The sequence below is a fragment of the Oryctolagus cuniculus genome, chromosome 1 (assembly GCF_964237555.1).
Source record: "Oryctolagus cuniculus chromosome 1, mOryCun1.1, whole genome shotgun sequence".
Classification (NCBI taxonomy): Eukaryota; Metazoa; Chordata; class Mammalia; order Lagomorpha; family Leporidae; genus Oryctolagus; species Oryctolagus cuniculus.
The window spans coordinates 113,602,560-113,623,917 of NC_091432.1; the positions used below are offsets into that span (position 1 = coordinate 113,602,560).

Consider the following 21,358-nt stretch of genomic DNA (forward strand, 5'->3'; position numbering starts at 1 on the left):
TGTCTGTGTCCTCCAGGGGTCAGATGTTGAAGTCCTAACCCTCACGGTGCTGGTTTTAGGAGTGGGGCTTGCGGAGGTCCTGAATGGGGAGCCCCCATGGGTGGGATTAGCACCCAGCTTGTTTGCTCCTCTCACCATGTGAGGACATGGCGGGAAGGTGCCCTCTGTGGGCCAGAAAGTTGGCCCTTAGACGCCAAATCCACCAATACCTTGACCTTGACCTTGGGCGTCCCAGTCTCCAGAACCATAAGAAAGAAATTCCTGTGCCTTATGGTGTTTTGTTACGAAGGACAGGTAGTAGGAGTTGGCTGCTGCTCTAACAAATGCTTAAACATGTGCTAGCTGCATTGGCACTGGGGGAATGGGCAGAGGCTGGAAGAGTTTTGAGGTGCATGCCAGCAAAACCTGCACTGCCATGAACAGCCCACTAAAGGCGAGTCTGGTGCGGGTCGGTGGCTGATCTCTAGAGATGGAGAGCAGCACGTGGCAACTGCCATGGTAAATCTGGGTGCAGTGCTCAGGCCGTCAGTTGCCTTAGCTCCTAGACCACTTGGAGAGTTGCAACAATGGTAGCAGGTAAGATCATTGTCCTTCCAATGTGCCAGAAACCAGGATGGGTGTGAGGCAGCCTGGAAAGTCTAAGTGCACTTACAGCCAAGCCCACTGAGGGCTGTTCTGGGACTATTCATTCATCCCAGTCCACGAAGATGTCTGTAGGTGCCTGGCTTGGAAGTGTGGCAAGAAAATGACCTCTCTCTTTTGGAGGCTCATCAAGCCCCCTACTCATGTGAGCTAAGCGAGTTTCTGCCCACTGCTCACTCCTCGTTACAGAACCCACCAGGGCCAGCTGAGTGGGCGCCGCCAGCTCACGCTACCCTTGGTTGCTGCATCCAGCCTCACCCCTTGGCCTTGTGGCTCCCTGGATTCCTCCTGCCGCAGCTGCCTGTCTGGTTTCTTTGCCTGTAACCTTGATTCACTTTAGTAAGTCCTTCACACTGGCCAGAACCGACTTTCTAAAATGCAGATCTGACAATGTCATTCCCTCCAGAATAGAAATCCAAGTATTGTTTTGTTTTGTTTTTAACATGGCTTAAAAGGCCCTCCAAGATCTGTTCTCGACACAGAAGCCAAAGTGATTCTTTTGAAGCGGAAGTCAAATCCTGTCGATCTTTGCTCTAAACATCCCCTTGGCACTTTGTCATGCTCAGAGTCAAAGCCAAAGTCCTTAGGGTGGCTGACAGACTACTGTTCTTTCTCTGACATTGTCCGCCACTGCCCGCTGTCACCTTCTTCCCCAGCCGCACTGGCCCCTGCAGTTCTGGGAGTGCACAGTCCGGTTCCCACTCAAAGGCTGGCTGTTCCCTCTTGTAAGCCACCATCAACCTAGGCAATGGCTGCTTCTTCATCTCAAATGTGCCCTTCTCTTTTTTCTCAAATGTTATTCTTAAAATTTATTTTCATCTACTTGAAAGACAGAATGACAGGGAGGAGAGAGACAAAAAGGGAGGAGAGAGGGAGGGAGAAGGGAGGTGGAAGAGAGAGAGAGAGAGAGAGAGAGAGAGTTTATTTATATCTGTTGGTGCACTCCCCAAATGCACACAACAGCCAGCACCGGATCAGGTTGAAGCCAGGAGCTCAGTACTCCATCTGTGTCTCCCACATGGGCAGCAGGGCCCCAAGTACTTGGACCATCTTCCACTGCTTTTCCAGGCACCGTAAGCATGAAGCTGGCCCCAAAGCAGAGGAGCCAGGACTTGAACAGTTGCTCCAATATGGGATGCAGGCATCCCCAGCAGCTCTCAACCATCGCACCACAGAGCCTGCCCTGCTCCTCCCCTGCTGAACGTTAGAAACCCCCTTTCCTGACACTTTTGATCCATATTCTCCACTTTCTTTTTCTATGTAACACTGATCTGATGTAGGTAAATATTTTATCACCTTCTGCTTGATTGTTGGTTTCCCCAGCTTACGTAGAAGTTCCATGAGACAAGGGTTTTTGTCTGTCTCACTCGTGGCTAATCCCCACGTGTGGGATCAGCGCTCGCTCGGCACACAGAAAGGCCCGCGTGGATATTGGTGGAATGAGCGGGTCTCGCTACACCTCCAGTTCACGTCCAGCTGCCCCTGCCCTCTGTGCCCAGCGACCTGGGTCCTTGCTCCCCAACCTCATGCTGCTGCTTCTAACCCCCTGCTTTGCTTTTCTTGTTCTGGAATCCTGTGCCCCTCACTCTTGCTTTGGACATTTCTGTTTATCTCTGAAGACCCCGGTCAGATGGAGCTGCCTGTAAAAACCTTCTATGACTCCCCAGGCTGGATTAAGTGCTCATGTACTGTTCTCCTAGTGTGTCATCTATCGATTCCCATTTAAAACAGTGCACTATAAATATCAGTTTGTGTCCCCTTTCTCTGGCAGGCTGGGAGCTCCTTGAGGGGAGCTCTCAAAATCCAAATCCTTTACTTCTTAGCTCCTGACATGGTGCTTGGTGCCTAGCAGGTGCTCAGACTTGCTGTTGTTGAATGCCAGCAAGGGACAGGGCAAATCACATATGAGCTCAAAGCTTAGCTGTGCGGCACACACTTCTGCCAGCTGGAGGACCAGGGAGGGCTGATGGTAGCAAGGGGTTCAAGGAAAATTTGGAATCTAAGCTGAGACTTAAAGAATGGATATTTGGAGGAGAAGCGAGAGGACTGTGTTTTCAAGAGAAGACTTGAAGCTAGCCTAGAGACAGTCAGGGCGGGCTGACAATTGCCCGATTCCCAGAGGAGCTGGCGTGGTACCAGCGATGCCACAGCTATCTTGGCTCAAATGCACAGTGCTGTTCAAAAATTCCCGCCCCCACCCCGCCAGGCCTTGGCCTTCGTAAGAGGTAAGCCCGCTGGAGCCTGGACATTTTGGGTGGCTGTTCTCTCTGGAGCACTGAATTACTTTGCCTTCTTTCCCTGAGCTCTGCTGGAACTCATTGCCCGGGCACCTGCTCACTGGCCCTTTGCTGTTGCTGTTGTTGGCAGGTGAATGACCTAGTGACCTCTTTGCCCGTCACCTTAGACTTGGGGGCAGTGAGAATCTACCCGAGTGGCATGTCTACTGCCGTGGAAACAGATTTTGGGCTCTTAGTGACGTTTGATGGCCAGCATTACGCCTCCATCTCCATCCCAGGCTCCTACATAAACTCCACCTGTGGGCTCTGTGGGAACTACAACAAAAACCCACTGGACGACTTCCTCCGCCCCGACGGTCGGCCCGCCATGTCCGTCCTGGATCTGGGAGAGAGCTGGCGTGTCTACCACGCAGACTGGAAGTGTGACTCGGGCTGCGTGGACAACTGCACCCAGTGCGATGCCACCACCGAAGCCCTCTACTTTGGCTCCGACTACTGTGGCTTTCTCAACAAGACGGACGGTCCCCTGTGGGAGTGTGGCACCGTTGTGGACCCCACGGCCTTTGTGCACAGCTGTGTTTATGACTTGTGCAGTGTGAGGGACAATGGCACGCTTCTCTGTCAAGCCATCCAAGCCTATGCACTTGTGTGCCAAGCCCTTGGCATCCCCATTGGAGACTGGCGAATCCAGACTGGGTGTGGTAAGCTGGCATCCCATCCCTATGAGAGATCTCTTGGGCAGGGGGCAGGGACTGGGTGTCAGGGCTCCTCCAAATGTCTTCGTTAACACTCCTGGCCCCAGAGTCGGGTAAGGCTGAGCTATCACACTTTATAAAGAATGAACTGCAGCAGTCTTTATCCTCCCTTCCCCCAAACCCCACCCCAACCCAATATCCTAGCCAGGAAATAAGAATCCACTGGTGAGCATGAGTGGTCTGGAAATATGCTGTACGCGCAGGACGCACTTGGCTGGAGGAAGACTCTGTAGCCGGGATGGATGGCGGCCCCAGGGCTGAGAGAGGCAGGGGCAGGAGGAGCTGTGTTTGTGGCTATGGAGTCAGGGCAGATGCTGGCCTGGGTGATGAAAACCGGCCTTCAGGAAAACAGTCAGCTCCTGGGTGGAAACTCCAGCCACTGCTCGGGGGTTCTTCACTCTCCACTTTCAGACGCGTTAGGGTTTGTGCGCGTCACTGACCCACTGTTGCTGATTGGAGACGTGGCTGCAGACAGGCAGTGCCCCAGGCTCATCAAGAAGCCCTCTTGTTCTGGAGTGCAAGCAGTGACTAGGAAAAGCCCTGACTCTGGGGGCGTCCAGGCTCTTTTGCTTTGTTGTCCTTTAGTTACCTCCTCAGTTTCTCCTTCTCAGCTGCTAACATCTCTTGTCCTGTTTATCTAAAATTTTACAACGACAAAAAAAAAAAAAAAAAAAAAAAAGCAGGCAATTTCTCTGAAGCTTGCTTTCTTCCTGGTCCTTGGTTTTCTCTACGTGAATAAACCAGAAATTATAACCCGTGCATTTGAGAGTGCTTTGGAGGTGAGAAGATTTAGAACTTTCTTTGAAGCCCGAGACCAGAGGGAGATTTTTCCCTCTGTAACTATCGGTCTGATTCACATAAAATCATCATGTATTGGATTCAAATCTCAGAGCATTGGTCAAACTGCTGCACCACAGTGTATTTTTCTTACTGTGGGATTGAACAGCCTTTATTATACCCAGAGCAGCCATATCATGATTCAAGTTGAGGTTCAATGTGGCTTCTCTTTGATCCTGACAGATTCCAAGAGCATCCAAATTGCCCAAGGAAAATTTTTCCTATAATAGCTATGTATTTTTTTTCTAATGGTAATACTCTCTCGTCTGCTACATTTCTCTCTCCTCCCTCCTCTCTCTCTTCCTCCCTTGCTCCCCCATCCCATTAGTGGATGAATTATATTTAATTCAGAAAGGTAGTTTACTGAGCTCTGCCTGTTGGATTCAAATGTATGTGTAGACTCAGATGTTCTTAAAATAGGAGTTGCCGGTTCCTAAGGCAAGACAGACATTCAGAAGGCATCTAATTCCAGCCCCTTCTTCCAGTGGAACAAGCACACAGTCTCCTCAGACAGGAGGGTCCTTTCTTCTACTTGGATGTCTCAGTGAATTCGTCCCCAGAGTTCTCTCTTGGCTGCTCTTGTGTATTTCAAGTTCCTCTCACATAGAAATTTCCGATTTTCCAAGCTCCTCCTCCAACAGTTGCCTTTCCCACTTCTCCTGGAAGTTGGATTGAGTTTCTCCTTGGAATGGGCTAGGCTCTTTTAACTCAGATCACCTTGTGTGTTCATCGGTTGAAGACCACTACACATGCTGATGGTTGCAGATAACCAAATTACAAAAAAAAAAAAAAAAAAATTGGGTAACAGATCTTGTCAAGTTAGATAGCGACCTGAAGTTTACTTTCAGTCAAGATGATCAAATTCAAGTACAAGTTCATCATCCAACTGCTTCGTAGTCATAGGCAAGTAAGCAAGTGGAAGTTTTTTTTCTGCCCCACCTCAAGCCTCAGCTTGGCCCTCACTCCCAGAAGGAGGCTTCTTTTCTCCCGGGCCCTGTGCTAGTTGATTCTGGCCATTTAGCACGCGGGGTCCACTCACCTTGTGACCACACTCTCTTCCTTTCCCCGCGCCAGTGTCCACCGTGCAGTGCCCGAGCTTCAGCCACTACTCCGTGTGCACCAGCAGTTGCCCCGACACGTGCTCAGACCTGACAGCCTCTCAGAACTGCGCCACGCCGTGCACGGAAGGCTGCGAGTGTAACGAGGGCTTCGTGCTCAGCACCAGCCAGTGCGTGCCGCTGCACAAGTGCGGCTGTGACTTTGACGGCCACTACTACACCATGGGGGAGTTCTTCTGGGCCACGGCCAACTGCACGGTGCAGTGCCTGTGCGAGGAGGGCGGGGACATCTACTGCTTCAACAAGACCTGCCGCAGTGGGGAGGTGTGCGCAGTGGAGGACGGCTACCAGGGCTGCTTCCCCAAGCGGGAGACCGTGTGCCTGCTCAACCAGAACCAGGTGCTGCATACCTTTGACGGCGCCGCCTATGCCTTCCCCTCCGAGTTTTCCTACACGCTCCTGAAGACCTGCCCCGACCGCCCGGAGTACCTGGAGATAGATATCAACAAGAGGAAGCCTGACATAGGGCCTGCCTGGCTGCGAGGTCTTCGGATCCTGGTGGCCGACCAGGAGGTCAAGATAGGAGGAGTCGGGGCTTCAGAAGTCAAGGTAAGCGTCCTCGCTCCCCTGGAGGGTGTTTGGATGAGTCTCGCCAAGTGAAGGAGCTTGCCAGTCTCTGCAGGTGTGTCGTCTGCCTCCTCCGGCAAGTGGATTCTAGGAAGGCGAGAACTCGGAAATGGGAGTGTTTTCTAACCATGTGCCTGGACTGAGATTCTGCCGTGGAGACTCGGAATGAAGCTGGAATTTCCCTAATTAGATAGGCAGAGTGCGAGTAGCCCTCCCTCATGGCCAACACTCACCGACAGCTTCCTGTGTGCCGAGCACTGTCCCAAGTCACACTCAGTCTTCTTAGACAAGATCATTGTCCTCGCTCTATAGATGAGAAAACTGAGTCACAGAGAAGTCACGGTGACTTCCTCAGGGATACACAGCCACAAAGCAGGATGCAAGCCCAGGCAGTCCGGCGCGAGAATCTGTGCTCCTAACCTTTGTCCTAACTAACTCCTCCCTGTAGATGAGAACCCACGTGGGGTAGTGCATGGGGCGCCTCTCACCTCTCTAACCTGCCCTAATAGAGACCTGTCATTAGGCACCCATACCTGTAGACGGTAGTTCTAGGAAGACTATTGGAGATCATCTGGTGCAATTCCTTGTTTCCACATGAACACTCCAAAGGGCTGGTGAATAAGCCCCCATTAACTGTGCTGGCGCTTGGGTGTGGCAGGGGGGAGCTCCCCTATCCCAGTCCAGTGGGCACTTCAATGGTATCACACGACTCCTGTGCAGAGAAACAAAAGTCAGCCCATTTGACTGTCCAGAGCGATCACAAAACACAGAGCCAAAAACTGAAAGGATCGTTTTTGCTCCCATGGATGCATGGACAGAGATGCACTCATTAAAGGAGTAGTGAGACGCAGCTGGGTAGCTGGGCAGTTGGATCATGATAAGTGAACTGTGTGTCTGCAAGGCATAGGGCTCGGGAAAGCAAGTGTTGAAGGGAAAAGAAGGGGCCGGAAGGGTGGGGCCGACAGGGAGCTGTCTGGAAAAAGCTACTGAAATGGAGCTGTAGGGCACAGGAAGCAAACATTCAGAATGATCATTGCGCACATTTTAATTTCGTTTGCTCTGGGCTACCCTAGGGTCTTGAACACACACAAGTAAGTGGGAGTCCCACACGAAAGGAGGAGATGCTTGACAAAACATCTGGTATTTGTGTGCTTCCCCTGGACCGACAGCTTTTCCACATTGCTCAAAGGGCTAATCAGGGGCAGGACCGCCCAGGAAGTGGTGGGGATTGTGTGTCTCCAGAATTCACGCGCGTGATTTGTTTACTTATTTATTTTTTCCAGTTGAATGGTCAGGAAGTGGAATTACCTTTTTTCCATCCTTTGGGGAAGCTGGAAATTTACCGGGACAAAAACAGTACGACGGTGGAGTCCAAGGGCATCGTGACTGTGCAGTACTCAGACACAGGCCTGCTGTACATCCGACTGTCCACCATCTACTTCAACTGCACCGGGGGCTTGTGTGGCTTCTTCAACGCAAACGCCAGCGACGAGTTCTGCCTCCCCAATGGCAAGTGCACGGACAACCTGGCCGTGTTCCTGGAGAGCTGGACGACGTTCGAGGAGATCTGCAACGGGGAGTGTGGGGACCTGCTGAAGGCCTGCAACAATGATTCGGAGCTGCTCAAGTTCTACCGCAGCCGCTCCAGGTGCGGCATCATCAACGACCCCTCCAACAGCTCCTTCCTCGAGTGCCATGGGGTGGTCAATGTCACCGCCTACTACCGCACCTGCCTTTTCCGCCTCTGCCAGAGTGGCGGCAACGAATCGGAACTCTGTGACTCTGTGGCCCGGTATGCCAGCGCCTGCAAGAACGCAGACGTGGAGGTGGGCCCCTGGCGCACCTATGACTTCTGCCGTAAGTGGGGGCTGCGTTGTGGGGGAGGCCGCCTGGGGGAGGAATTGATGCCACACTACGCTTTCTTACTCAGAACTTGGCCCTCTGGTGGGACTGCGCTTACAGCAGACCCTTTATATCCAGGTTCTGCATCTGTGGGATACAACCAATTGTGGATTGAAAATATCCTCCCTCCCCAAAAAAATTACATCTGTATTGAACACATGCAGATTTTTTCCATGTCATTATTCCCAAAGCAATACAGTATAACAACTATTTACATTATATTAGGTATTATAAGTGATCTGGAGATGATTTCAAATGTATGAGAAGATGTGTATAAGTCATTTGCAATTACTATGCCGTTTTTCAAGATTTATTTATTTGTTTGAAAGGCAGCGTGATAGAGAGAGAGGGACACACACACACACACACAATCTCCTATCCACTGGTTCATTCCCAAAATGACCACCCCAGCCGGATCTGGCCAAAGTCAGGAGCCAAGAACTCCCTCCTGTTTTCAACACAGGTGGCAGGAGTCCAAGCACTTGGGCCATCTTCCAGTGCCTTACCAGGTGCACTAGCACAAGCTGGATCAGAAGTGAGTAGCCAGGATTAGGACAGGCACTCTGATATGGGGTGCTGCTGTCACAAGTGGTGGCAGCTTAACCCACTGCAACACAGCACAGTTATGGCCCCTGCTATGATCTTTGATGTAAGGGGCTTGAGCATCCGTGGATTTTGGTATCCACAGGGGATCCTGGAACCAATCTCCATTGGTTACTTGAGGACAATTGCATTGTGGATCCCTTCCCTAGTCTCATGCTTCTTCTAGAAGGCTCAAACCAGAAAGTTTTTCACCTATGTTTTCATTTCTAGTTATACAATAACTTTTTAAAAGATTTACATATGTATTTATTTGACAGGCAGAGTTACAGAGAGTAGGGGAGAGAGAGAGGGAGAGAGAGATCTTCCATCTGCTGTTTCACTCCCCAAATGGCCGCAACAGCCAGAGTTGGGCTGATCTAAAGCCAGGATCCAGGAAATTCTTCTGGGTCTCCCTCATGGGTGCAGGGGCCCAAGGACTTGAGCCATCCTCCACTGCTTTCCCAGGTGCATCAACAGGGAGCTAGGTGGGAAGTGGAGCAGCTGGGACTTGAACCAGTGCCTGCCCATATGGGATGTCAGCACTGCAGGCGACAGCTTTACCCATTACTCCAAAGCGTCAGCTCCTATACAATAACTTTTAATTGAAGGGCAATTAGCCATCCCATTGACTTGTTGTTTTATCTAGCAGAGGTACAAACTCTGTATCAAAGGACTAGAAACCTTTGTGTTGGCTCCATAGGTACCTTCTCCTTTGGCCAAAAGGGCTCTCTTCATTCTGATAGGAGACAACCAGCCAGGGAGCTTTCCAGGCTGTAGAGATTAGCAAGCTAGACAGGGCCACTAAGAGAGCCCCATGCTGCAGGTTTTTCATTTTGTCCCCACAGTTACCTCGTCTCTCTCTGCAGGGCTGTGGCAGCACCAGTAGCCACTAGGATGGCTGCTGGCTGGGGAGGGTTGAGGCAGCCTGGCTCTTGGGAGCAGAGCACAGGGAAGAGCAATCGGGGTGGGCAGAAGGAGAAGGAGTGGCTGAGAGGGTGGGACCCGAGCCTGGAGCACCAAACCCCTCACCTGGATCCATGGACCCAGCCCCTAAACCAAACCGAACGTCGCCATTAGATTGCATCCTGCTCGGCTCTTTTTTTTTTTTTTTTTTTTAAAGATTTATTTTATTATTTGAAAGACAGAGTTACAGAGAGAGGTAGAGACAGAAAGAGAAAGATCTTCCATTCGCTGGTTTACTCCCCAGATGGCTGCAACGGCCGGAGCTGTGCCAATCTGAAGCCAGGAGCCAGGAGCTTCCTCTGGGTCTCCCACACTGGTGCAGGGACCCAAGCACTCGGTCCATCTTCTACTGCTTCCCCAGGCCATAGCAGAGAGCTGGATCAGAAGAGGAGCAGCTGGGACTCGAACCAGCACCCATGTGGGATGCTGGCACTTCAGGCCAGGGCATTGGCCCCCTGCACAGCTCTTAAGCTCTGTCCTTTTACCTTGCTTCTGAACTTAGTTTGCTTGACTTTTATTTCAAAGTAATTTAAAAGTTGCCAGAGCACTCACGCACCCATTCCCTGGATTAACACAAGTTATCCCGTTGGCTTTCTCCTCCCCTTGCCCCCTTCTCCCTAAAACCTGCAAGTGTGCTTCCTACAATAAGCACACCCACTCACGTAGCCACGGTACAGCCGTCAGTCTTTGGAGACAGACCCGCATGCAATAAGTGAGCATGCATGCCCCACTGCTGCCAGCTGACACAGGAACATCCCTCGGGGTGCTATGTGGGTATTTTCTTCCCTTCAGTAGAGATCCAGTCCAGGACCACACGCTGTTGCATTGCGTCGCTATGTCGTTTCCGTCTCCCTTAGGAGAAGGGTCCCTGAGCCTTCTTTGTCTTTCACGACCTTGGCATTTGGAGGAAGGCAGCATCCCCCACTCGGTGGCCCTCACCGGCGTCTGACGTCTCCCCGGGACGAGCTTCAGCCATGCACACCCGCTCAGCCTCCTGCCTAGGCTCTGTTGGGTTTCTCATGGGGTCCTGCCCATGGTGATGCGCACACTGGTCCCCTGCTCTACAGTCACCGTATTTCCCCTTACAGATAATGAGCTGGCTGTGTGGATACTTTAGGATTGTACAAGTATCCTGTTCTTCATCAAAACTGCCCTCCTGGATCCAGCGCCCAGCATTGATTTTTGCTTTGCTTCAGTCTTGTGCGTGAGGATCACACACAGACAGTTCCCAGGCCAGCCCCTTCCCCACTGCCACCAGGCAGCAGTTGTCATTCTACTGTAAGCGAGAGCCCTCCCTTCGTCTGCCTATCACTCGATCCGTCCATCCTATGCTTCTCTCTCATCTTATCAATGTGGACGGGGATTCCTATTTTTCCAATGACTTCATATTATACTTGTTGACTACTTTTGGCATTAATACATTGTTTCAGGTTTGGCCTGTTGGAGCCCCTCAAGCCAGCTCTTGTGTCTCTTGGGCACACTTCTGTCATTGTTTCTGAATACTTTCTTACTTTCTGGTGTAATAAGATGCTTCACACTCACCTCTTGACCTTCTTTGCCCAAGAATGGAATGAACATTACTCCAAGAAGCCCCAGTATATGCTGGGGGAGGGAGCAGATCTTATTAGAAACCAAGATCTGGGTGAAGGGAACCCCTTGCTCTTGGAGTGTCTTGCTTTGCCACTATATTTTCTCTCTCTCTCTCTCTCACACACACACACACACACACATTTTTAAATCTATTATTTCTAGCTTGGTAAGTCCAAAGGCTTGGTGGCTGTCATCTCAGAGGAGGGCAGCTATGCACCGGGGAAGGGAACAGCAGAAGCTATGGATCCTACAGCTGGAATTCTGGGAGCCCTTGTAAATAGTCACCAGCAGGGGGAGCGCTTCCGTGGTCTCTGTTGACCACCACATCCAATGGGACCATATCATACCTTCCCAAATCCTTCTTTTCAGTCCACTTCTCAGCATCTTCCTTTGTCCTATCCCTGGCTTACCCAACGCGATCTCTACTCCTGCCTTCACACCCAGCTTTCTAGTTGTATTTCATAGGATGCAGAATGACCACGTCTCCCCCATACCAAGTCTGTTTCGTTGCTGGGCCATTCCTTAGGACTAGTCATTCCTGGCCAGCGAGGCTTGTTTCTGGATTTTCTTTGCACAGTTTGGTGGCAGCATGCGTGCCCAGTTACAGTGACACAGTGCCGATGCTCCTCCATCCCCTGGCTGTTGAGGAGAGCTTCTCACTCCGCCCCATCTGGGCCAGCAGAGCGGGAGCAAGTGCTTGGAAGTGCCTGTCTTAGAGACGGCTTGGGCAGAAGCAGCCGCGTAGAACAGGGCTTCCTCAGATGGAGGGCCAGGCTTCACGCTTGGGATGCTCCCTAGGACGTCTCATCGAGACTTGGTATCCTTGGGTCCGGTGACGATGGGTGCATCGAGATTTGATTAATCATGTCTCCAGGTACAAGGGGGTTAATCTGGCCAGGGGCTTTTGGAGTGAGAATTGGATTGGGCAACAGCTGTCAATCAGGCACGCGACCTCCTTTGAACCTAGAGCCACAACCACTGCTTTTCAGTTTTTTTTTTTTTTTTCAGTTATTTTTAACCAGCCCTCCCATTGGCAGAGTCAGGCTGCCCAATTAAATGATTTTACAGAGGCATTTCAGGGGCTGGGGGAAGTTTTATTACTCCATGTCTGCATGTTCCAGACTTTGAGACAAATTCAGACAACACAATAAGTCATAAAGCGAGAGCCGTTTAAATAAGTCATGTTATTTGCTATCACCATAAACCTGCAGTCAGTGTTACAACATTCATAATTTAGAGACAAATGTGAAAATCCCTCTATACAGACGTATATAATCAGTGCTGAACTAGCCTTCAACTCCAACGCCGTACAGTATTGTAGTCAATGGGAAGGGAGATAGTCCTTTAGCCCAGAGGAAAAAAAGATTGGCTTCCAGTACACAGTGCAGAACTATTGAGTCGGTACTCGTGGGCAGAGCTATTACTGCCGTGCAATTTATTTCTCTGTAGTGTCCTCCGTGTCCTTGGATTATAAAACACTATTAAGGCCTGATGGTATGTACAAGAACCAGAGGAAGTTTTAAAGGAAAGATCTTATCTTTCCGGAAGGTGGTGGGCACCTTGGCGGATCCGTAGGTTACAAGGACCTGTAGGTTGATTTCTTCTGTGCTCCTGTCCCTGCCCCCTTCACGCCGGGACCAACCTGCGTCGGGGAGACAAGTGGGAAGTGTACCCCGAACCCCATGCCGTGCCAGTGCATGGGCTCTGCTTTTTGGTACAGAGACTTGATCTAGCAAGGAGGGCTTCTAGTGCAGTCTGAAAGGAATCTTTAAGGATGGGTGGGAAGCGGCTTTGCAGAGGGCCATCAGGAGTGCAAGTGCAGGTGGTGCGGGTGAGTGTGTGCAGAGGATGGTGAGGAGGTGCAGGAGGCCCGAGGGCAACAGCAGCAGAGAAAGGACCACAGAGGCCACGACACTGGGCCGGCTTGCAGAGTCAAGACCCCTCCGTTCGGCCTCTCCGTGTGATAGAAGGAAGCGCTGAGAGGGGGCAGGGAGTGCTGTGTGTTGAGACTCCAGGGCCTCATGCCAGCAGTCAGTGTTCAGAACAACACTAGTCGGTAAATACGCTCCCTGCTGAAAGAAGGAAAACCCGGAGCTCAGAGATGTTAAATACCGCGGCCGATTTAAGGGCGTGGTGCAGGCTCCCTGACCCGGAAGCGCTTGCCCCTTCCCGCACAGCCCGCTCTCCAGAGCCTGCCTCCTTCTCTGTGTTAAATCGCTGAACTGCAGGTTCCTCACGCAAAGATAGGGCTGGTGAGATCTGCCTTACTTTCCTGGTTCTTGAGCTAAGGTACACAGGGACTCAGCACCCGCACCAGCCGGGCACGCGAGTGAGGGGTTCGCTGGACGAGGTCAGTCTCCCTGCCTAAGGAGGACGCCAGTGGTTCCAGCCACACGGCACTCACAGAGCATCCTGTGCTGTACACACTCACGTGCACGCTCACACACACGCACACAATGTACACACACATGCACACACATTCTCTCTCTGACCTCTGCCGCTTACTAATGTCCGTCTTTTCCTTGGCCACTGTAGCTCTGGAATGCCCGGAGAACAGCCATTTTGAGGAGTGCGTGACGTGCACGGAGACCTGTGAAACCCTGGCCCTGGGGCCCATCTGTGTGGACAGCTGCTCCGAGGGGTGCCAGTGTGACGAGGGCTATGCCCTGCAGGGCAGCCAGTGTGTCCCCCGGAGCGAGTGTGGCTGCAACTTTGAGGGGCACCAGCTTGCTACCAACGAGAGCTTCTGGGTGGACCAGGACTGCCAGATCTTCTGCTATTGCAACGGCACGGACAACAGCGTCCACTGTGAGACCATCCCCTGTAAGGAGGATGAATACTGCATGGAGGGCAGCAGCCTGTACCACTGCCAGGCCCGCACCGACGCCTCCTGCATCGTCTCCGGCTACGGCCACTACCTCACCTTCGATGGCTACCCGTTTGACTTCCAGACCAGCTGCCCGCTCATCCTCTGCACCACAGGGAGCAGGCCAACTTCAGACTCTTTCCCCAAGTTCATGGTCACAGCCAAGAATGAGGACCGGGACCCGTCATTGGCCTTGTGGGTCAAGCAGGTGGACGTGACTGTATTTGGCTACAGTATTGTGATTCACCGGGCCTACAAGCACACGGTGCTGGTGAGTAGTCACGGGCTGATCTCAAGGAGAGTCTAGGGCGTGAGGATGGGGCGCCTGGGTCGGCAAGACAGGTTGTAGCTGAAACCAAGAAAATCTTAGCTTGGTAAAGCAGAGAGAGACCCTGGGGTTATTTCTTTGACTGTATCTCACAGTAAGGGAAACTGAGGCTGAAAGAGGAAGATTTGCCCGAGTTGCAGGAACAGAGTCGGTGGCAGAAATGACACCTGTTGTATTGTAGCGGGCTGTGCTGGAGGTGGGCCACCACGTGCAACCTCAGGCAGTCACGTCACATCCCAGTTCGGTTCATCTGTCCATGGGAACTCACGCCTGGCACGGTCTAAACCTCTCTAAGTGTCCTCTCTGTTGTCCCAATCCACCCCTTTTCCATTTTGGAGATCAGAATGACAGGAGCCTGCTCTGGCTTCCCCTCCCTCTCCCAGTCTCCGTGCTGGTCCCATGGGACCCAGAATTCAAGAGCCACTCCCCTATCAGGAGCACTCGGGATTTCTTGACTCACCTGGACTTTGGGTCCCTCTTCCTACCTCTGCCACCCCTTCAACCAAAGAGCACTGCCCTGCCTGTGAAGAGAGGGGAGCAGGCCTGGGAGTCGTCTGTGTCTGCCTGAGCAGGCTGACAGCGGCCGCCCCGCAGCTTGGAGGAGGCCCGCAGCCTCTGGCCCCGCAGCTCGGAGCAGCTGATTTAGGGCGCTGGCCTTCTCGACATTACACTCACAGACCTGCATCAGCATCTATCTGTCTCTGAGGGGACTCTTTTTCATTTTGTGTACATTCTCTTTAAAATTCTGAGCCAAACGGAGCTAAACTAAGTACGCCGAACTAAAGAGATCCCTGGGCAGTGCTACTGTGCTCTCCTCTTCCTTGGGATTTCCTTAACCTTCTTCTCCGACAGAGAGAGCTTTGCACGCTCCTTAAATTATCTTCCTTTTCAGGTTTATTGGAAGGTCTGCCTTCTTAGCATGGAAGGTAGAAGGCTCACCACACTCATTTTCTTCCCCTCTCAGAGAGTATGAACCTGTATCCCAATCCCAGTTGTTTTCCTCTATGCTTCTCATAACAGTTTATTCCTGTATTTATTGTTGCATTGATCATATTGTATTTTTCCCTCCATCTCCCTAACTCCCTCATTTCTAATTGTGGGCTTCTCAGGGGCAGGGACCATACCTCGTTCCCCTTCATGTTGGATGAATGTGCGGTGCTCTGCACATAGCAACACTCAAAACACTTGTCAAGTGAATGAATGTGATGACATCATAACCCTTTCTCCCAAGGTGCCTGTGACTTTCCTGTAACTGCCGGTGGCCTCTTTGGTGATCTGAGAGACTGAATTAACAAAGAGGCGAGTTGGGGATTCGGCAGATGCCCTGCTTGCCGTCACTCGGGCTATGTAGCAGATGCCTGAATGGTCAAGGCTGCCCTTCAGGGCGACTTCCCTCGACTCCGTTTTCATCCCAGGTTAAAACCAATCCATCCGGCCGGCGCCGTGGCTCACTAGGCTAATCCTCCGCCTTGCGGCGCCAGCACACCGGGTTCTAGTCCCGGTCGGGGTGCTGGATTCTGTCCCGGTTGCACCTCTTCCAGGCCAGCTCTCTGCTGTGGCCCGGGAGTGCAGTGGAGGATGGCCCAAGTCCTTGGGCCCTGCACCCCATGGGAGACCAGGAGAAGCACCTGGCTCCTGCCTTCGGATCAGTGCGGTGCGCTGGCCACAGCGCGCTGGCCGCGGCGGCCATTGGAGGGTGAACCAATGGCAAAAAGGAAGACCTTTCTCTCTGTCTCTCTCTCTCACTGTCCACTCTGTCAACAAAACAAAATAAAAAAAAACAAAAAACAAAAAAAAAAAACAATCCATCCATCATTGTGTCCATGGGCTTGCGTCATGCGTGTCCTTGTCTCCTCACCTGATCTGTTTCCACCCTGAGACCGACACATTTTCATGAAGTCACTTGACGTGCAATACTCTGCCATCTTTCAGATTTTCTTCCTTCCTTAAAGAACAGGATCTCCTCATGGAGCCTGCTTATTCTGAACCCCACTCCCTGCCTTGCGTTGCCTGCTCTCAGCCGCTGGGTAGATAGCTAGCTGAGGGTACACATGTAGCTTTCTGGCTCCTTCCTGGCTGTTTCTGCATGGAGGCCGATGGATCTGGATGAGCACCTACCTTTCTCAGCTTAGCCCTTCCTTCTCCTTCATGGTAATCGATTCCCCAGTCTTTCTGGATGTTTCCTTCCCTTTCCCTCCCCGTCAGGCTTAAGACCCTAATAGGTCAGCTCACCTTGCAGGCATGTGCCCTGGCCAGCTTCCTGAGACTGCCTCATTGCTCAAGCCGAAGGTCGCAAGAATCACACAGCTCATTTCTTCCTCACGTGGAGAGGGAGGGCGTGTATGTATTTCTTAAAGTTGCCAGAACAAAATACTGCAGACTGGGTGGCTTAAACAACAGAAACTTAGTTGCTCTCAGCTCTGGAGACGCAAAGTCCAGGGTCAAGGTGCTGGCAGGGTCCTGTTCTCTGAGATGCTGGAGCGGCATCTGTCCCTTGTCGCTCTCCTAGCTTCTTGGTGATCGTAGGCAGGCCTTGGCATACCTTGACTTGTGGCTGCAAAACTGCAGTTTGTGCTGCCATCTTGACATGGCTTTCTCCTGCCTGGGTCCAAGTGTCCTTGTCCTTTGAGGACACCAGTCACTGGATTTAGGGCCTACCTAATCCAGTATGACCTCACTTGATTACATTTATGTATAGCTGATTTCCAAATAAGGCTGTATTCACAAGTACTGGTGGTTAGGACCTCAGCATACCTTTGGGGTGGGGGGCACAATCGAAGCCACAGAACAGGGTCAGGAGAACACAGTGGCCATTGTGGGGGAAAGTACTGAAGTGGCCAGGGCCCTTCTTTCCATGTCACCTAGAAGCACCAAGTGCCCAAGCTGGGAACATAACGCATTGCTTTGTAATGCCTGCCGAGAAGAGCGAGAGCAGGGTGCACAATGTTCTTCTCTCCTTCTGGGACCTGGGGGGTAGATGTAGCAGTTACTTTGAATTATTAATATGTGGTACAGGATCTGCTTATTCGATGATTTGCATTTGTTTTTCCCATGATGTTATTATTAGTCACCCTCCACCCGTGAGCCTGAAGAATAATAGCTGTTGTAATAACAGGGTGAGTGAAGTGCAGGGCAAAGCCAGAGCCCAGAGCTCCAGGTCACTGCTGGGGCCTGCAGAAGTGGAGGGGGCCGTGGGAGGGATTTCTTGGGACACAGGGTGCTTGCTTCTATGACTCTGACCTTACTCTGCACTAAGCAGCCCTGCAGGATGTGGGAATATCCACCAAGCCAAAAGACGCTGAAAATAAACACACTATCTATAGACCAGACAGGGTTATGGGGGTGAGCGACAGAAAGCGAGCCACTCCCGGGGGGCACTGCTGAGCCCAGTCTCAGCGGCCAGCGCCGGAGCTCAGCAGAGACGGCCTCTCTCCTGCCACCACTCCCAGCCGCCAGCACGCCACAGCCTTTACAGACAAGCCAACAGGAAGGATTTCAGGGCCTTTACCGTCTGTATCTTTGTTCTGAGCATGAGCCTGGCACAGTCTTGTTCCGTAAGCCTGAACAGATGCCGACTTTGTGGCAAGAGATGAGGAGTTTTGGAAAAATGGTATCAAACATGAAAAAATAAATAAAGGAGGCCGGCGCCGTGGCTCACTAGGCTAATCTTCCGTCTTGCGGCGCCGGCACACCGGGTTCTAGTCCCAGTCGGGGCGCCGGATTCTGTCCCGGTTGCCCCTCTTCCAGGCCAGCTCTCTGCTGTGGCCCGGGAGTGCAGTGGAGGATGGCCCAGGTGCTTGGGCCCTGCACCCCATGGGAGACCAGGAGAAGCACCTGGCTCCTGGCTCCTGCCATCGGATCAGCGCGGTGCGCTGGCTGCAGCGCGCTGGCCGCGGCGGCCATTGGAGGGTGAACCAACGGCAAAGGAAGACCTTTCTCTCTGTCTCTCTCTCTCACTGTCCACTCTGCCTGTCAAAAAATAAATAAATAAAATAAATAAATAAATAAAGGAACCAACACAGCTTCTGTATTAGTTAGCTTTCCATTGCTACAGGGGAATCCTGGAGGCACCTAACTTTGTAATGAGAACAGGTTTGCTCATCTCCTGTTTTGGAGCTTCAAGTTCAAGATCCAGTGGCCCCCTTGGGTTGGCATGTGCTGGGGAAGGCAGGTGGCAGTGGTGGGGCACTTGTGCAGGGAGGACCCCGTGGTGAGCTGGGGAGAAAACAGAATGGTTGGACCTACGTCAGGTTTGTGTAATAACCCTCTCATGGGAACTACTTTCTGGGGACATGCCCCCAATGACTTCACAGCCTCCCCCTAGGTCCCATGTCCTGAATGCTGGAATTGGATTATGTTTCCCCGCTCTTAATGCCATGAACTTATGAGTTTGAGGTTAGTGTACTATGTAAATTCAGGGGGTAAGCCCCTTTAAGACCATGGGGAGGGCCCGGGAGTCTGTCCTAACTGAGCTCAGAGCCTAGTGGGACAGAAGGACTTGTTAACAGGTAACACCCAGAGGGGTACAAAAGCACAAAGGAGGAGATGTTTCAACCAGATTTCTAGAAAAGGTGACCTGGAGTTGAGCCCTGAACCTCTGTGTGCATCTACTGGGTGAGGACAGCCAGGAAAAGGGAGCATCAGTGCATACCCCGCAGGGTAGCAACACAGCGGGAGTGAGGGCAGATGAGGCTGTAGACGGAGATAGGGGCCTCCTGTGTAGAGGAAATCTCTACCCAAGCTCTGATGTGTGGTCTTGTTTCCCATGGAATCAGCCTTCCACGTATGTGGGTTCTGCATCCATAGAGTCAGCCAACCAGCACTGAAGCCACTTGAAAAAAAGCCGTACTGAACGTGCAGAACCATTTTGTCTTGTAATTTTTGTATTAATAATATAGTACAACAACAATGTACATAGCACTTGCATTGAATTAGGTATTACAAATCATCCAGAGAGGATTTGAAGAATACAGAAGGAAGTACGTAAGTTTCATGCAAATATGGTGCCGTGTTCTACAAGGGATTTGCATATCCGTGGGTTTTGATGTCTGAGGCAGGTGCAGGAATGAATCCCCGTGGATCCCGAGGGGCAGCTGTACTACAGCAGGTGAAGCACCTTCTCCACACTTATTCTCACACTTCCTCCTGCCCTCTCTGTGCCTTCCTCCTCCACCTGCCAAGCTCCACTGTCGTACTAACCTCCTCCTTTCCCTCCGATCTCCGCTCCCTTAACAGCTTCTTTCCCTCCATTTCCTCTCACTTGCAGAGAGAGACTCGGGACAGTTGTCTGGATGGAGACCACAGAGACTGAGCAGAGCCCCGCTTGTCTGCATTGGAGGCTGTTTCTTTTTCAGGGCACTCCTTGGCAAGGACCAAATTTGCAAGCCTTTTAGCTTGACTCTCATTATCTTTCCTCCCCATGGCGGTGCTCCTGCCTGACACTAGAATTTGGAATGAAGGGAGACTTGGGAAGCAAGTGAGCCACATGCATCAGCCCTGGAGTGCACAGCTTCCAGTTGTTGGTTATGAGCCCGCAGGGCAGGGCAGGGTCTCTATACCTCTGCTTCCCTTGCTGATCTGCTGAGCCTGTGCTCAGAGAAAGCTGTGCTCACCTGGCAGTATCTCGCCTCTGTCCCCACCTGCCTGCACGCTGACACTGAAGTGGTGCATCATAGCATCCTCCTCACATGCTCTCTTCCAGGCATGGAGAAGGTAGCATTCTCCCCACATCACTTTCTGCCTATCACTTTCTGCCTATACCCATCTCTCTCTCTCTCTCTCTCTCTCTCTCCCCCTCCTTTCTACCCTCCTCCCTCCCTCTCTCTCTCTCTCTCTCTTTTGCCTTCCCTGGGGTCTTGCCTATCTGCCATCCCCCCTCTTTCCTATGTCTTCAATCTTTCCCCTTCTGCGAGGTCCCTTTCTATGAGTCTCTATCCAGTCTCTCTCCTTCCCAAGCTCCCTGAGAGCACCGTCTCTGCATCTGATTCTCCAACTGCTACTTGCTTCTGCAGTCTGACTTCTGGCCTTGTGTTCTACTTAAAAATCCTCTTATTAAGGTCACTGCTGCCTTTTCTTTTTTTGAAAAATGAATGAGTAGATTTCAGGCTTTATCTCACGGGCCCCTTGGCCATGTGCGGCACAGCATACAAGGCCCTCCCTGGTGCAGGCCCTTGCCACCTCCATCTCCATCCCTACCACTCCCAAGGCCACACTTGGTGCTCTGGCAGCACTAAATTGCTGCAATTCTTCATATATATTGGGACCTTTTCCTCTTATCCAGGCTCTTGTTTGGGCTGAGCTCTTTTCTTGGAACTCGCTTTTTTTTTCCCCTACTCTCATTCTTGCTTGACTGGCCAACCCCTACCCACCATTTGGGACTGATCATCTTTTTCAGACCTCACTATGCTGTCCCCAGGCAGAGCCTGGTGCTTGAGCACCTATTTATCTCTATTGTGCTTTATTGGGTGATGCTACTATCTCCTCATGTGCTGTGTCTGCCATATACCCGTGAGGTCCTGGAGAAAAGGCTCTTTGCTTTACCCCAGCATTTAGCACAGTCCCTGGCACACAGTAGTGCGACGATGCTGTCTGTGGTGGATGGATGGATTCTGCCTGGGTAGACAGTCATAGAGGAGGAGATTGTTGAGCTGTGTTTGGAAGGGTGAGTACGGCCCTGTGGAGGAGGGGTAGGAGGCAGGAGCATCTTTGCTATTTTAAGTCAGGTCCGAGTTGGGGCTGCCTGAGAAAGCAAGCAGGGGTGGGAAATGGGGGCAAAGCACCAGGGGAGAGAGTTTGGAAGGTACATGGTCTAGGATGAGCCCAGTGTTAGCAGGGGCTGCTGGGAGAGCTGGTGCATGACCTATACCACAGAGTTGATCAGTCATTAGCTAAGGACTAGCTTTGAGGTGGAGTGATTAGAGCCTGACTTACAACCCTTTGGACAAAGTAGTTCCCACCGAACCAAGACCAGC

The 21,358-nt window shown here is 51.8% G+C and overlaps 1 protein-coding gene across 1 annotated transcript in view; it reads left to right on the forward strand.

Moving 5' to 3' along the window:
* The window catches only part of TECTA (tectorin alpha), a 74,632-nt gene that overhangs the window by 21,306 nt on the left and 31,968 nt on the right, over window positions 1-21,358 (forward strand). Inside the window, exons 9-12 of the mRNA XM_051819395.2 lie at window positions 3,010-3,580; window positions 5,546-6,138; window positions 7,440-8,013; window positions 13,729-14,330. Coding sequence (XP_051675355.2) covers window positions 3,010-3,580; window positions 5,546-6,138; window positions 7,440-8,013; window positions 13,729-14,330 — 2,340 coding nt within the window. The remainder of the gene's footprint in view (window positions 1-3,009; window positions 3,581-5,545; window positions 6,139-7,439; window positions 8,014-13,728; window positions 14,331-21,358) is intronic.